Source organism: Phocoena sinus, chromosome 13 (assembly GCF_008692025.1).
Source record: "Phocoena sinus isolate mPhoSin1 chromosome 13, mPhoSin1.pri, whole genome shotgun sequence".
Taxonomy (NCBI): Eukaryota; Metazoa; Chordata; class Mammalia; order Artiodactyla; family Phocoenidae; genus Phocoena; species Phocoena sinus.
In genome coordinates this window covers 64660579-64674915 of record NC_045775.1, presented here as the reverse complement: position 1 = coordinate 64674915, position 14337 = coordinate 64660579, and the positions used below count along the sequence as shown (strand labels likewise).

The following is a 14337-nucleotide window of genomic DNA, read 5'->3' as shown; positions in this document are numbered from 1 at the left end:
GGTCTCTGTTGCCTCTCTGGGTCTCAGAAGCCCCATAGCAAGTTCCTTTTCCCTTGGTTGTAGGGATCAGGGATGAGGGCTTCCTTGTGGGTTTGTGGGGGTGGTCAGAATGGAACTGTCTGCAATCACCTCCTCATGTCAAGAAATGCGTGATATTAAGGAAGTGTAACTGAGCTGAAGGCCCAGAAACAACTGGACCCTAGCTTGGGTGTTCAGCCCAGGTATGTGAGGAAAAAGCTGCAAAACTGCAAGTCCCAGGATGCCTTTCACTAATGAGCACAGTACACAAAGTCTGCAGAGTTCACACATGCTCAGTGTGGTGGCTTGAGCCTATTTTCCTTAGGCCGCTGACCAGATTAAATAAGGTGGAGCACATGGCCCCACCCCAAAACAGTCTTTAGGACTGTTGAGGCACACCCCAGGGTGGAGCCGGAATTTACCTTTGTACTTCACAGCAGGTCAGGGTTATTGGTGACTTGCTGTGTGGGTCTGGAACTGGCTGCCATCCTGACACGTCTCAGAGCTGCAAGCAGGTTTGAATCCAGGATCCTTGTGGCCCTGCTCCCTGATTCCTACCCCGCTCCTCTGATTCTTCATTCTGTTCCCTTGGGGACCTTCCCACAGATTACCATGTCTCACAGAATTCCTGCTGCCCCTGAGGACCCCTGTGTTAGTTAAAGGATTTTTACTATCTGACTACAGGGTAATAGTCCACTTTTGATAGTCCCTTACGTGGAGACTCGACTCTCCACTGTTTTCCTGGCAGGCAAGAAATACTGGGAAGGATGGACCCCGGGGCATTATCACTTGAGGGTACAGGTTAGGGATCAGGGCTGAGGTGGGCAGATGGTGTCAGTCACCAAATACGAGGCCTTGATGTCTGCCCTGCCTTCTGTAGGTCCTGTTAGACAGCCACCATGGCCTCTCAGGTTCTCGGGCTGGAAGAAGAGTCTGGCCCAAACCCTGGGGATTCTGAACTGGCTGTGAACCCCTTTGACGGGCTCCCCTTCTCTTCCCGCTACTACAAGCTGCTTGAGCAGCGCCGATCCTTGCCTATCTGGGCTGCTCGCTTTATCTTCTTGGAGCAGTTGGAGAGTAGCCCCAGTGGAGTGGTGCTGGTGTCTGGAGAGCCTGGCTCTGGCAAGAGCACCCAGGTTGGGGAAGATTCTGGGAGTGGACAAACGGAGGGGCTCTTCCCGGGACAAGGGAGGCGGGGGAGGGGGGTGGGGGGCAGGGTGGAGCTGTGTGGAGTAATAAGGGAGGTGGGTAAAAGGAGACAGGCTGGCCCCAGGGTAGCTGGTGAAGGACCAGGGGACTCCCCAAATAAGAGATTAAACTGGCCACAGCTCCCCCAGCACTTTTGACTGGAGTTCTATATCTTGCTGACTGATTGTCCTTCCCTACCCTTACCCCAGATCCCACAGTGGTGTGCAGAGTTTGTGCTGGCCAGGGGTTTCCAGAAGGGCCGGGTAACTGTGACTCAGCCCTACCCTCTGGCAGCCCTGAGCTTGGCCCTGCAAGTTGCTGATGAAATGGACCTGACCCTGGGTCATGAGGTTGGATACAGCATCCCCCAAGAGGACTGCACTGGGCCTGACACCCTGCTCAGGTGTGGCCCCCTGCAGGCCTGACCCCAGATCTCCTTCCCCTCATCCAGTAGAAACAAGCCCAGTCTTCTGCTATCTCGCCATTCCCTCCCTCAGCCTAGCTCACCCTTTAAATCATGCATGATGACTGCTGAATTGAGCTCTTTAACCCCAGCCAGGGACCTCAGACGTCCAACCTCACCCTCATCATGAAAGTCTCACTTCCCTAACTGGAGCACAGCTTGTGAACAGTGTCCCCAGTGGGGTTGTGGGTCACAGGTAGAGGTCCATGGGCTTAGGAAGTCAGTCACGGGGTCTTTTTCTGATCTTTACTATCAGAATCTAGGCCCCCTGGGGAGAAGCTCCTCTGGACTTCTGGGGCTGGTCATTGTCTACACTGACTCCTCTGCCCACTGCCAATGTCAACAGGTTCTGCTGGGACAGGCTGCTTCTGCAGGAGGTGGCCTCGACCCGGGGCACTGGAGCGTGGGGTGTGCTGGTGCTGGATGAGGCTCAGGAGCGGTCAGTGGCCTCAGATTTGCTCCAGGGGCTCCTGCGAGATGCCAGGCTGGGAAACCTTCCAGGGGACCCCAGAGTGGTTGTAGTTACTGACCCAGCCCTCGAACCTAAGCTCCAGGCCTTCTGGGGCCATCCTCCTGTTGTACATGTACTTGGAGAGACTGGCAGGTGTTCCACTCCCGTCTACAGGGACACTGTCCCTACTGATAGAGTGGAAGCTGCCTGCCAAGCTGTGCTTGAATTGTGTCGGAAGGAGGCTCCAGGAGATGTGCTAGTGTACCTGCCCAGTGAGGAGGTAAAACATGGGATGCAAAAGGAGGTACTCATGCCTCATGTCTGTCCCTTCCTGTCCCGGGGGGGGGAATGTGAGCAATGCTTGTCAGGAACATTGGAGTTCTAGTACTTACTCTCCATTGGAGTCCTGAGGAAAAACTCTGGGGTTTCAGGGTAAAAAGGTCTACCACCCTCTTTTTGATTCCATACAATGCAGGGATTTGTGGTTCAGTGAGCTCCTGAAATTATAACACCCCAACTTTATGAGTATGTGCATTTTTTCAGAGTGAAGGGCCATAGTGTTTCGTCAGTTTTTCAAAGGGGTCTGTGACCCACAAAGGTGAGAACTACCCTAATACCCCACCCCTTTCCTCAGGAAATTTCCCTGTGCTGTGAGTCCTTGTCCAGGGATGGGGGGTCCTTGGTGAACCAAGGGCCTCCACCACGGGTGCTGCCCCTTCACCCAGGCTGTGGACAAGCTGTTCAGGCTGTGTATGAGGACATAGAATCGGGTGCCCGAAAGGTTGTGGTCACTCACTGGCTGGCCGACTTCTCCTTCTCCCTCCCTTCCATCCGACATGTCATTGACTCAGGACTGGAGCTTCGAAGTGTGAGTGCAAGAGAGGTGAGGGGACGTGGGGGCTAAATATAGAAATAGCCCTCTCTCATCTGTCTTGGCCTTGGTTGGGGGGTGGTGACAGGTTTACAATCCTCAGATCCGAGCAGAATCCCAAGTGTTGAGACCAATCAGCAAGTGTCAGGCAGAGGCAAGACGACTGCGGGCAACAGGGGTCCTACCAGGTAAGAGCCTTTGCCCTCAATGAAGTCAAACACGAAAAGAGTCACCAACCCACGAGCCCTGAGAAATCTACAGTGGTCTTCTTTCCCAGGTCTTTCTCCCCTCAGGATCCTGCCTCTGCCTGTATCCTAAGTCCTTCCTAGAACGAGAGGCTCCCCCGCTGCCCCAACCCAGGGTGTGTGAGGAGAATCTGAGCCCCCTGATATTACTACTAAAGAGGAGACAGATTGCAGAGCCAGGGGAGTGTCACTTCCTGGACCAGCCTGGTGAGCACCCCTCCTGCCCAAGTCCTGCTGTCTAGGCTCTGAGACCCCCTGCCCTGTAAGCCTTGTTCCCTCTGCAGCTCCAGAAGCACTGATGCAGGCCCTGGAAGATTTAGACTATCTGGCAGCCCTGGATGATAATGGGGACCTGTCAGACCTGGGAGTCATCCTATCAGAATTTCCCCTGGCCCCTGATCTGGCCAAAGCCCTGCTGGCCTCGTGCGAGTTTGACTGTGTGGATGAGATGCTCACCCTGGCCGCCATGCTCACTGGTATAAATCGCTTCTCTCTCTGGCTCTTATGGCCACTTCAGCCTTCCCTTTGGTGTTCTGGTGCTCCTAAAACCAGCCCATTCCACTTTCCTCTAGCTCCCAGCGCTCACAGTGCCTAAGGAACTAGGCTTCATCACTTATCCCTCTCCGATCTCTCTGTTGGTTCTTGCCCCTCAATATGCTTAAATCTCTCCTACCTGTTATTACTAAAACTGCACCCCTCTTCCTCAACCCTACACTCCCCTTCGGCTATACAGAATAATCTCTATCCTGTTCAGTCTAGGGTATTCCTCGCCTGCTGCATTCCAGCTTCAGGCCCACCACAACACTGACACAGCCTTCAGCTCACCAGTGGCCTCCTAGAGACCTAACCCAATGAACACTTTTGAGCCCCTGTTCATGACTTTCTTTTGACACTTAGAACACCAACCATTCCCACCTTAAAATTGCCCCTCCCTAAGCCTCTGTGACCCGCTCCTTGTGGTTTTCACCCTACCCCTCTGGCCACTCCCTAATCTCTTGAGCTCTTCCTCCTCTGCTTCATCCCTCCTCCTCCACTGTTAAGTTGGACCTCAGGGTTCTGTCCTTGCCCCACTTGTCTTCCCATTCCCTGAACTCTCTGAGCAAGTTCATTCACCCCCATCGTCTGAAATGCCACAATATCATTCTTCTGAATCTTGGATTTATATATCTAACTCCTGATGGATGTTTCTATCAGAATTGTCCATAATACTTCAACCCAGAACTGAACTCAAGCACTTTTGTTGTCGTTTTTGTTGAGCCTGAGCACTTTTTTAAAATAAATTTATTTTACTTATTTATTTATTGGCTGTGTCAGGTCTTCGTTGCTGCACACGGGCTTCGTCGCGGTGCGTGGGCTTCTCATTGCGGTGGCTTCTTTTGTTGCGGAGCATGGGCTCTAGGCGCGTGGGCTCAGTAGTTGTGGCTCGCGGGTTCTAGAGCGCAGGCTTAGTAGCTGTGGCACACGGGCTTAGCTGCTCCCCGGCATGTGGGATCTTCCCAGACTGGGGCTTGAACCCATGTTCCCTGCATTGGCAGGCAGATTCTTAACCACTGTGCCACCAGGGAAGCCCAAGCCTGAGCACTTTTTTAAACTACCCCCTACCACCACCACCACCACCACCACCACCACCACCAAATCATACAATCATCTCTGCAGCTCCACTATCATCATACTAGACTAAACTTTCTCCAGGTTTTTTCATTATTATTTTTCACTTTTCCTAATTTTTTAAAAATTTACCTGTTCGTCTCCATACTCACAGTCAGTGCCAGTGTTACCTCATCACTACTCAGCTGGATTCCTTTAGTAGCCTCCTGACTAATCATGTGAACTTCTTCCAAACACGTGGACTTTTAAAAACTCTTCATCAGCTATTCTCTACCTTCCGAACAGAATGTAAACTCATTTGCATAGCACATCCAGCCTCTCTTAACCTAGCCCATACCTACCGCTCCGGCTTAATCTCCTGCCACCCTGCCACACATGCCATCCCCTCCACTCATATACTAGGTGCTTGCAGTTCTCCAAACATGCTATCCCCGTGGTCTAGAATACTCCCTCTGCCCTTTCTCCACTGAACTAATTCCTACTCAAACTTCAGATACTGGCCTGCACACCTATTGGGCTTATCAAGTTTGCTTACTTGTTGATCTCTCCCAAGCTTCTTGAGGGCAGAGACTGTTTTTCATTTATTTATCTTCAGTGTCTAATAAACTGCATAGTCTCTAGAAGTCGTTTGAATAAAGTTCCCAAAGTGACACTTCTACCTCTTCGGTACACTGCTGTCCTTTCTCATTCCCCAAAATGAACTTCCTCTCTTCTGCCTCCAGCTGCCCCTGGGTTTACTCATCCTCCACTCTGTGCAGAAGAAGCTGCCCTGCGTCGGGCACTGGAACACGTGGATGGTGATCACAGCTCTCTGATCCAGGTGTATGAAGCCTTTATACAGAGTGAGTGGTCCGACCTGCATCCCCTTACAGAATCCAGATTTTCCAAAGAGAGGAAGTGGTGTGCAACCAGCTGACAGATCTCTATTCCCAGGAAAAGGAAGCCCTTTGGCCAAGGGTTGGGTTCTTTTGGGGGTCTCAAGGGCTTTAGCTATAGCCGGTCCCTTTCTATTCCTAGGTGGAGCAGACAAGGCTTGGTGCCAGGCTCGGGGTCTAAACTGGGCAGCATTGTGCCAAGCCCATAAACTTCGGGGAGAACTCCTAGAACTCATGCAACGGATTGAACTTCCCTTGTCTCAACCAGCCTTTGGCTCTGAGCAGAATCGCAGAGACCTTCAGAAAGCACTGGTGTCAGGATACTTCCTTAAGGTTAGGGGAAAGAGTTGGGGTGAGGGTCATAAAAGGAGCAAAACGTAGAGGAAGCAAAGATTGGTGTATGTCACCTCTGAAATTGGGGTCCAGGTGGCCATACAAAGGATTCTTTAGAACCAGGAGAAACTTTTCCTTTGAGGTTTTGGATACAAGGGGCTATGGAGATGCCATACAGTATCGTAGTATGGTAGGGCTATAACACCTAGAGGTATGCTTTACTTTTAATACTGTCACCACCCTTGCTAATAATTCTTTCTCAACCCCCTTTTCCTTCTTCTACTGACACTTCACTCTCACTTATTCCTTCAATATCTTTGTCTTTCAATGAGGTGGCCCGAGACACAGATGGAACTGGAAATTACCTGCTCCTAACCCATAAGCATGTGGCCCAGCTCTCCCCATACTGCTGCTACAGAAGCCGCAGGGCTCCTGCCAGACCCCCGCCCTGGGTGCTTTACCACAATTTCTCCGTTTCCAAAGACAACTGCCTTTCCATTGTTTCTGAGATTCAACCACAGATGTGAGTTCCCTGACAACCCTCTTACACTACCCATTCCTCTTCCTGGGGCCAAAATTAAAGCTAGGGATTTAGAGACCCTAAGAAGAGGAGGGGGGTCTTAGTGGTTTGTATTAATATATGATTTGAGGAGACAGGGTTTGTGGAAGGGGTAGTAAGAAGTTTAACAACATGCATTATAAAAGAGGATACAGAAATCATCTAATTATAACTGTCTCTGTCAGGCTGGTGGAATTGGCCCCTCCATACTTCCTGAGTAACTTGCCCCCTAGTGAGAGCAGAGACTTCCTGAACCAGCTGAGGGAAGAAATGGCAGATTCTTCAACAGGGAGTGAATCTTCCTCCACCCAAGAGCTTGGAGATGCCTGTGTCCTGCAGTGACCTGCCTGTGGAGTGAAGCTGAGCTCATCTCATCACATTAGATCTTCCTTCAGGCTAGCACCTAGGCAGCCAGCCAGATTTAGAAGCCCAAAGTTAAGGATCAAATACTGGAACCTGAGTTCCAAGAAATGGTGGGCTGGGAGTGGAGCGAATTGGGTAAGCCACAGTCTAAACAGAGTAGGACCCTTTCCTTAGCTTTCTTCTATTTATTGGAGAGGAACTAACATGCCTTTCATACACCCAACTTATGCCAAACCCATCCTTGTGTTCCCTTTTGGTCTATAAAAGTTCTTTTTATATGGTGTCAAATTTGAGTTTGGTTCTGCGGCATTTGCAATATCCATGAGTTAGAGATGAGTTAGTATGAAAGAATAAGAGTCAACTCCAACAGTGACATCCTCTTGCCTGGTTCCCACCTCTAGTCAAGACTTGTACTATGACTAACCTAGCTGTCACTAACATGGAACATGAGTAGTTTGACTACAGTTGGCCTCTAACCCTGCCTAAAGCTTACCTCCCTCTATCACACTGCTCTTGCCTCCAGGGGAGAAAGAAAGGCTGTGCTATAAGAATCAGACAAAGTCTTCCCTTTTGTTCTCATACAACTTAAATCCTGCTCTTCTTAAACCTCAAGGCTACTGCAGCCATACCCAAACTCTTAACTTTCCATCAACAAGCTTCCCAGCAGCCCCTGGCCCACTCACAAGTTTTTCTAACAACTTCAAGGTCATCATGCTTTTCTCTTTTCAGCTGGGTACTGCATTCCCTTTTCTTCCTTTGGACTATTAATTTTGATATCCTCAATCATCTTGCACATTGTAAATGTATTTATAGAAATTGATGGAAAGGAACCTTTAATCCTTAGAACTTTGCTTTTTGCCTCAGTTTCCTCCCTTGGAGATTCTGTCTGTTCTCATCATTCCACCTATTTCCTACCTCTATGTGGATGTCTACTGACCTCCCCCAAACGGCATTTTTCCAGAATTTATTCTCTCTAGGTCTAGCATTTAGTTTTGCCTGCAGAGTTAATCTTGGTTCTATCTTCCCAATTTCCCTTTCATCATCCACAACACCATTGATTTCTTGATCCTTTACATTTCCAACCTGGGAATTACCTTTGATTATTTTTAGGCCTATCACTTCCTAATTATTTGCCAAATTCTGCTCACCCTAACTCCATTGGGCCCATTAACTTTGTCCAGTGCCTCCTCCTCTTCCCTCTCTGTCCCCGAGGGACACCAGAGCCAGATTAGTGTTCCCAGATTTTCTCTTCCATTGAGTGTGTAAGTATCCGTCTCGCCTGCCACCCACTTGTAAGGCTCAAGAGAGAGGACGTAGTCAGCCGGTTAAACACACAGACAACATGGCCTCAAAGTCCTTAGCGATTATTTTACAGTTGAAGGATGAGACGCCCAGCGTAGATAACCCTCTGGTTCCTGTCGCGGTCAGTCGGACTCGCTTTCCAGCACCTCCTCCATTACTCCTCTGTCGTTGACGTCTTCCTTCCTTCCTTCACACCTTTGCTACAGACCCAGCCCGTGCGGGCTGCAGCCTCCTGACTCCAGCCGGGCCTGTAAACCTACTCCAGCCACACAGAACCCCAGCTCCAACACACCCACTGAAGAATCCGGAGTCCCTCAAGAGAGCAGCCATTGGCCAGCCCGCCCCCCTCCCCGCGTCTCATTGGCTATCATACTGCAGGTCCCGCCCCCTCAGCGCCTCGGGTTCCAGCCGCGGTGCCACAGTCTAAGTGAAAAATGGCGGGAAAGGTCACGATTAAGCGCGCGGGGCAACAGCACAACGCTGGCCTGGGAGCCGGCAGTGGCCGAGGAGCCCTTGACGATAGCCTCAAGGCCACCTCCTCCTCACACGCTCCACTGCTACGGAACCACGGGGTGGGCGGCCGTGCGCTCCAAGGCCCCGGGCCCAGGGCTCCACGCGGCGCCAAAGTCCGGAAAAGAGCACTCGGCCGGTCGGGCAGGCGTCGCTCACACCACTGAGGCGAGCCCGGACACGGAAGCCACCTTGTTGTCCTCGGCCCAGGGCTGCAGGTTTTGCAGCGCGAAGAGCGACGAGTTGTGCAGGCAGAGCGGGTCCGGGGGCAGCGGCGGCCGTAGCGGCCGCGGTAGTGCGTCCTGCTGGAGGTGCAGAAGCAGTCGGCCCGCACGATGCCGCTCTGCCTCGCGCTCCTCTGCCGTCTGGCGCCTGGGCGGGCGGAGACGCGGGGTCAGCGAGGCCGGCCCTCGCCCGCCCCACGCCTCACCGCCACTTGGCCCGGCCCGGTCCCTCGCCCGACCCGCGCCTCACCGCCACTTGGTGCGCCGGTTCTGGAACCACGTCTTGACCTGCGCGTCGGTCATGCGCAGGGCCTTGGCCAGCGCCGCCCTCTCGGCCGAGGCCAGGTACTTCTGGCGCAGGAAGCGTCGCTCCAGCTCCAGCACCTGCGAGCGGGAGAAGGATGTGCGCGGCTTCTTCCGCTTTGGGGGGGTCCGGTTTTGGTAGGGGTGACCTATACGGCGCGTCCCGGAGAAGGGCGAGAGCGCCGCTACAGGGAGGAAGAAAGAGTAAGGCAGGGTTTTCGGGGCGGCCCGAGGTGTCACTGAGAAGAGAGCGCGGCTGCCAATGCTGCAGAGCTCCCGCGCCCGGTCCCTACGGTGCCCCAAGCTCGACCCCGCACCAGTAGAGGCTTCTAGACAAGAAAAGGCCTCGGAAATGGCCCTCCCACTTGGGTGAGGGAGAGACGTCCCCCGTAACTTCACCCTGCCCTTCCCGCGGTGTGGACAGCGAACTGCAGAGGAGGGCGCGGGCATCGACGGCAGCTACCTCCCCATCGCCTCTCAGCAGCGGGACCAAGAGATACAAATTGAGGGAGGATCCCCTGGGATTAGGGGCGGAGGGTACGAAAGGGGACCTTGAGTTGGAGCAGAAGGATCAAAGATGAGGATACCGGGTCAGTGTGGGGCATGACGCTGGAGGGATCGGGCAACCTCACCAGTGAGCCGGTCCTTGGCATAGCGGCGGCCGCTGTCCATCCAAGGGAAGGTGAGTCCCGCTAGGCCCCCGGCGCCGCCCAAACCCGAGGGTCCAGGAACAGCAGGCGCGCCTCCAGCGGGCGGCTGCACTGGCAGCGGGCGGTGCGCCGGGACGCGGATCACGCCGCCCGGGCCCACACCAGAGCTGCCTGGTAGCGGGGCCAGCGAGCCCGCGGGGCCGTAGCTTGAGGCTCCGTGAAATCCACCCGAGAACGCCACACTCTCCCCATGGCCCTGGCCCGCTCGACCCGGGCCTAGGCCGCTCCCGGGGGGTTCCGGGCAGCTCAGGATCTGATCGATTCCGAAGCTGATTGGCTCGTGGTGCGGGAGGTTGTGCGAGGCCAACACCGCCGGCTCCATGGGTCCGCGTCAAGGAGGACCGCAGGAGGCTTGGCAGTTGGGGAGGGCGCCCCAAACAGCTCTGGGAGCCCAGCAGCGGAGCGTTTGGGGCGGTGGCCTCAGGGGCCAGCGGGGCTGGCCGTGGAGAGGCGCCGGGGCCCCCAGGACATCTTCATCCCTGTGTACGGGGAGTAACCGCGCCCGTGCCGGCCTCTGCCGGGCGTCGGCGCAGGGACTCGCATCCCGGGGGAGCGCGACCCACTGGGGCCCCAGGAGCGCCCTTGCTGACTCTGAAGAGCAGATGGACGCTGGACTGCCAGGGCCTCTGCCCGAGTCCGGGGTGGAGAGGGTTGGCCGGCTCGGGCTGGGGCAGTGACTGACAGAGCAGCCTCGGGTGGGCAGTGGGGGCTGGGGGTAGGGCAGGGGCGGGGCCGGGCCTGTTAAAGGGGAAGAGACGCCTGTTTGCTCTGAGCGCGGGGAAGACTGGCCGGCGGGAATGGTGGGGGTGTTGGAGGGGGGAAGGTGGCGAGGGTGTTATGAACTTGCACGGGAGGGGCCGGTGCTTGGGCCGCTACGCGCTGAGTCAGCCGAGATGCGCAAGGCAACTCCATCCTCGCTGGCCTCCGCCTTTGGGGTTTCCTCGGCCTCACCGGCTTCCTTGCAGGTGCCTCCTCCCACAGCCCCCACTCTTCGCCTCCCGATGGGTCCTGCCTGACGACTCCCGAATTCGTTGTGGCCCCCGCCTAAATGCTCTCGAAGACCAAATCTCGTTGTGGCTTTCTGGCTCAGATGGGAAGCGGCTGGGGAACGGGGCCGGCGAGTTGGAGGCCCGGGAAGAGGACAGGTGTGGGAAGGCGGTGGCAGGGCGTCCGGTGGGCTAGGGCGGGGAACAACTACTCCGGGCCAGTGATCCTGGTGCTCCTCCCGGCCTCTCCCATAGGGGCCCTAGCTGCATTCGGGAGCGCCCGTAATGGGTGCCCAGTGTTTCTTAGAATTTCGATTTTCTGAAATCGGTGTAAAGCGGACCCGTGGCTCTACCCGAGCCAACTCAGGTCGGTGGGGACTTGGGGCTGGCGTTCTGCCCCCAACAGGGAACCACCAACGCGGGACTCTGCCCCTCCACTCTGCGCCTAGGAAGTCTATTCTCACACACTCCCTCCCACCCCCGCAAAGGCGGGAGGACGAAATCGCCACAGAAATCGCCACTTCTGTGGGACCTCACAGAACTCTTCGGAGGATCCTAACCGCCTCATTTCGCCTCATTTCGCAAAGCTGCTTCACTCCACCCAAGCCCAGGAAACTGTGCCTGGAGCGTGTCAGAGAAGGGAGGTGGGGAAAGACAGAAGCTGCTCGGTGACCTTGTGACCCCTTGCCGAGGACCCAGGAGCTGGGAGCGTGTGAACTCTGCATCCTTCCCCGGGATGGGACCCGGGGCCGGCCGGGCCCCTGTGCCTTAGACCCGCCCCTGCCGCCACCCAGCCCGGTGCAGGCCGCCATAATCGGGTTAGCTGGGTCTGAATTACATTACCTTCCCCGGCCCGCCCCGGACCCCGGGGTTGGGGGGGCTGGTTCCTGGCGCCTCTGAGCCGGTGAGACTGGGCGCCTGGAGGGGGATGTTCTTACCATCCCTCGGAGGGTGGGCACGATGAGTAGCTTGGCCTGCCTCGGCACGTGGTGGCCAAAGTACCCCACCCCACTGTGCCAGCTCTAGCCCCTCCGCTGCAGCCCACTCCGGTGCTCCCCTACAGGCTGCCAGTTACCCGTGTGAGCCGAAATGCCTTCTAAGTCTAGTAGATGGGTCTCCCTGGGAGCACGGATCTTCCAGTTGATTCTCCAGGATCTCCTGGGGAAAGCTCTGCCCCTCCTTTCTCCCTAGCAGATGGGCTGGCAGCCTGGCGCTTAGGGCACGGTAAGGGGTCTTTTCTCTCCAGGGAACCAGGAATGATATTTGGGCATCTGGGCAGGAAGATAAGGAAGAGAAAGAAGGGAGTAGGCTTTCTACTCATACAAAGCCACCAGCCCCTCAGTGTTCTCAGAAAACCTCAATCTGAAGGGGGTTAACGATGGGGGAGGGAGGCAGTGGGCATCAATAATATGTGACATCCTCCCCCAGTCTTGTCCACCTCCATCATCCATTTCTCCAGCTATTCCCCCACCCTGCCAACAATCCCTTCTGAAAGGGTTGCGGGGGCTGGGGGCTGGGGGCGGGTACTGCTACTTTGGCAGCTGTTTTTGTCTTGGTGAAGGAAACAGATATCACCACCTCCCCTAAGCCTTCACAGAACTCCAAGCATCTTTTCTCAGCAGTAGAGGGGTTGGGGCTACTAGAGAGCATGAAACCTCCACGGTTCAGGCAAACCCTTCAGAGATAGCAATGGGCTGGATTTCCCTGGATGAGAACAGAGAGCCTAGGGAGACAGTAAAGTAAATAAAGTCTCTCAAGGGGACTGGCCTGCAGGTTAGGAGTTTGTCAGTCCCCTTTCCCACTCTAGGGGTGGGCCTCAGGAGACAGTGAGCACTAGTGTGTCTCCAATCAAGCAGAATAAATCCTTCTTGAATGAATCAATGAGTGAATCAATGCAGGTGAAAAAGGTAGCATTGTGCAGACCTGTATACCTGCTTACTCTACATCCTGCCTTTTTTTTATATATATATATCCTGCCTTTTGAGGTCAGCACAGATGGCACAGCCACCCAGAGATTACCCAACTGATCCTTGGAGGAGAATGGTCACAAACCTGGTAGTATATACACATCTTCTGGGGATTAAAAAAAAAAAATTCTGTCAGCCACAGTCCTAGGAATTTCTCGGCTTGCCTCTACCTTGCTAGTTCCCTGATTCTCTAGCAAGATAGTTCCTGCTAGTTTCTGTTCAGGCCTTCAAACCTGCAGCTTCAAAGGGAGAGGTCACATTCCCAGCCCATCCGCCTGAATCTTGTCTTCCGTCCTGCTGTTGGTGCCATGTCCCCACTCCTGTATCATCATTTTTCTTATCAATTTAGTCCTTCCTACCCCCAACTGTCTTAGGTCTCTACTATCTGGACAAAGTCTTTGCCCAACTTCTCAAGAGAAATTATGTGTTTCTTTTTCCCTTTTACTGCCCATACCCATTGCCTCCATTTCCCCATTATTTATTCTTTTAACCCACCGCAAGCTGGCTTCACTACATGGACCCTTTCTCAGAGAGCTCCCGTGTCCAGTGTCTGTTATCCAGGACTCCTCTGACATGTTTTACTTTGTTGACCATCAACTTTTTCTTGAAATGTCCATTCTTTTGGCTTCCATAATATCATATTATTCTACATCTTTGGACATTCACAGTCACTGCTTATGTTTTTCCTCCACCGACTTTTCTTCTTCCACCAAAGACTGTGAGCATTCTTAAGAGCTCAGACTTCAGCTTTACCCATCTCTACCTCTGCTCAGGTTTCATCCATTCCAATAGTTCCATCTATTACAGCTACCCAGAAAACTCTGAGACCTCAGTCCCTGGTTCTGACACTTGCTGTGTTCCACCCCACCATTCTAGTTTTCTGGCAAGCTCCACCTGCTTTCACTCTAGCCACCTTAAGTCCAACAGTCTGGAGGAAATTCTTCCCCTCAAGCTCCTTATTCACTTCCTCCTATTATTCTTTTCTTTGAAATGCTTCATACACAGTCCTTCCTTTCCATTTCCACAGATAAAAGCCTAGTCTAGGCCATCATCACCACCACGAAATATAGTTGTAAATACAATACAAAAATTCCTGCCATTGAGCACCTTACATTCTAGTGGGGGAGGCAGGTGAAAAGGAAATATATACAATAAACTTAATAATAACAATGCTAAGAAGAAAACTAAATCAAGGAAGGAGAAAGAAGAAGTGTAAGAGTGGGGGATTATGATTTATCTAGATTGATCACAGAAGACCACATGGAGTAAAGACCTGAAGGAAGAAAAGGGCCATTTGGGTATCTGAGCATTTCAAGTTGGGGACACGAGAGTATATCCTGGTGTATCTGTGGAACAAACGG

The 14337-nt window shown here is 53.7% G+C and overlaps 2 protein-coding genes across 3 annotated transcripts; one reads left to right on the top strand and one right to left on the bottom strand.

Moving 5' to 3' along the window:
- The first annotated feature begins 128 nt into the window (after window positions 1-128).
- On the top strand, window positions 129-7261 carry DQX1 (DEAQ-box RNA dependent ATPase 1). 2 transcript variants are annotated; one of them, XM_032653570.1, is made up of 12 exons: window positions 129-533; window positions 899-1154; window positions 1416-1609; window positions 2016-2400; window positions 2755-2988; window positions 3080-3179; window positions 3285-3443; window positions 3521-3712; window positions 5567-5686; window positions 5862-6052; window positions 6385-6575; window positions 6797-7261. In XM_032653570.1, exons 2-12 carry the CDS (start codon window positions 918-920, stop codon window positions 6951-6953), a joined length of 2160 nt encoding a protein of 719 aa, XP_032509461.1. In that variant the 5' UTR covers window positions 129-533; window positions 899-917; the 3' UTR covers window positions 6954-7261. The 2 variants fall into 2 exon arrangements, with proteins under 2 accessions (XP_032509461.1, XP_032509462.1); XM_032653571.1 differs by having other exon boundaries at window positions 414-533; window positions 1029-1154; window positions 6797-7245.
- Window positions 7262-8941: 1680 nt separating this feature from the next.
- Window positions 8942-10345, bottom strand: TLX2 (T cell leukemia homeobox 2). The gene is made up of 3 exons (XM_032653580.1): window positions 9946-10345; window positions 9261-9498; window positions 8942-9158 (listed from the first exon to the last, which is right to left on the bottom strand). Exons 1-3 carry the CDS (start codon window positions 10343-10345, stop codon window positions 8942-8944), a joined length of 855 nt encoding a protein of 284 aa, XP_032509471.1.
- Window positions 10346-14337: the final 3992 nt, after the last annotated feature.

Bases quoted from the DNA above. Each gene is read 5' to 3' on its own strand.
- DQX1 (XM_032653570.1), top strand. From the start codon at position 918: ATGGCCTCTCAGGTTCTCGGGCTGGAAGAAGAGTCTGGCCCAAACCCT. The intron at 1,610-2,015 runs GTGTGGCCCCCT...CAATGTCAACAG, and splicing joins GGGCCTGACACCCTGCTCAG to GTTCTGCTGGGACAGGCTGC. The intron at 3,180-3,284 runs GTAAGAGCCTTT...TTCTCCCCTCAG, and splicing joins GGCAACAGGGGTCCTACCAG to GATCCTGCCTCTGCCTGTAT.
- TLX2 (XM_032653580.1), bottom strand. From the start codon at position 10,345: ATGGAGCCGGCGGTGTTGGCCTCGCACAACCTCCCGCACCACGAGCCA. The intron at 9,499-9,945 runs GTGAGGTTGCCC...TCCTCCCTGTAG, and splicing joins TGCCAAGGACCGGCTCACTG to CGGCGCTCTCGCCCTTCTCC. The intron at 9,159-9,260 runs GTGAGGCGCGGG...CCGCCCGCCCAG, and splicing joins AACCGGCGCACCAAGTGGCG to GCGCCAGACGGCAGAGGAGC.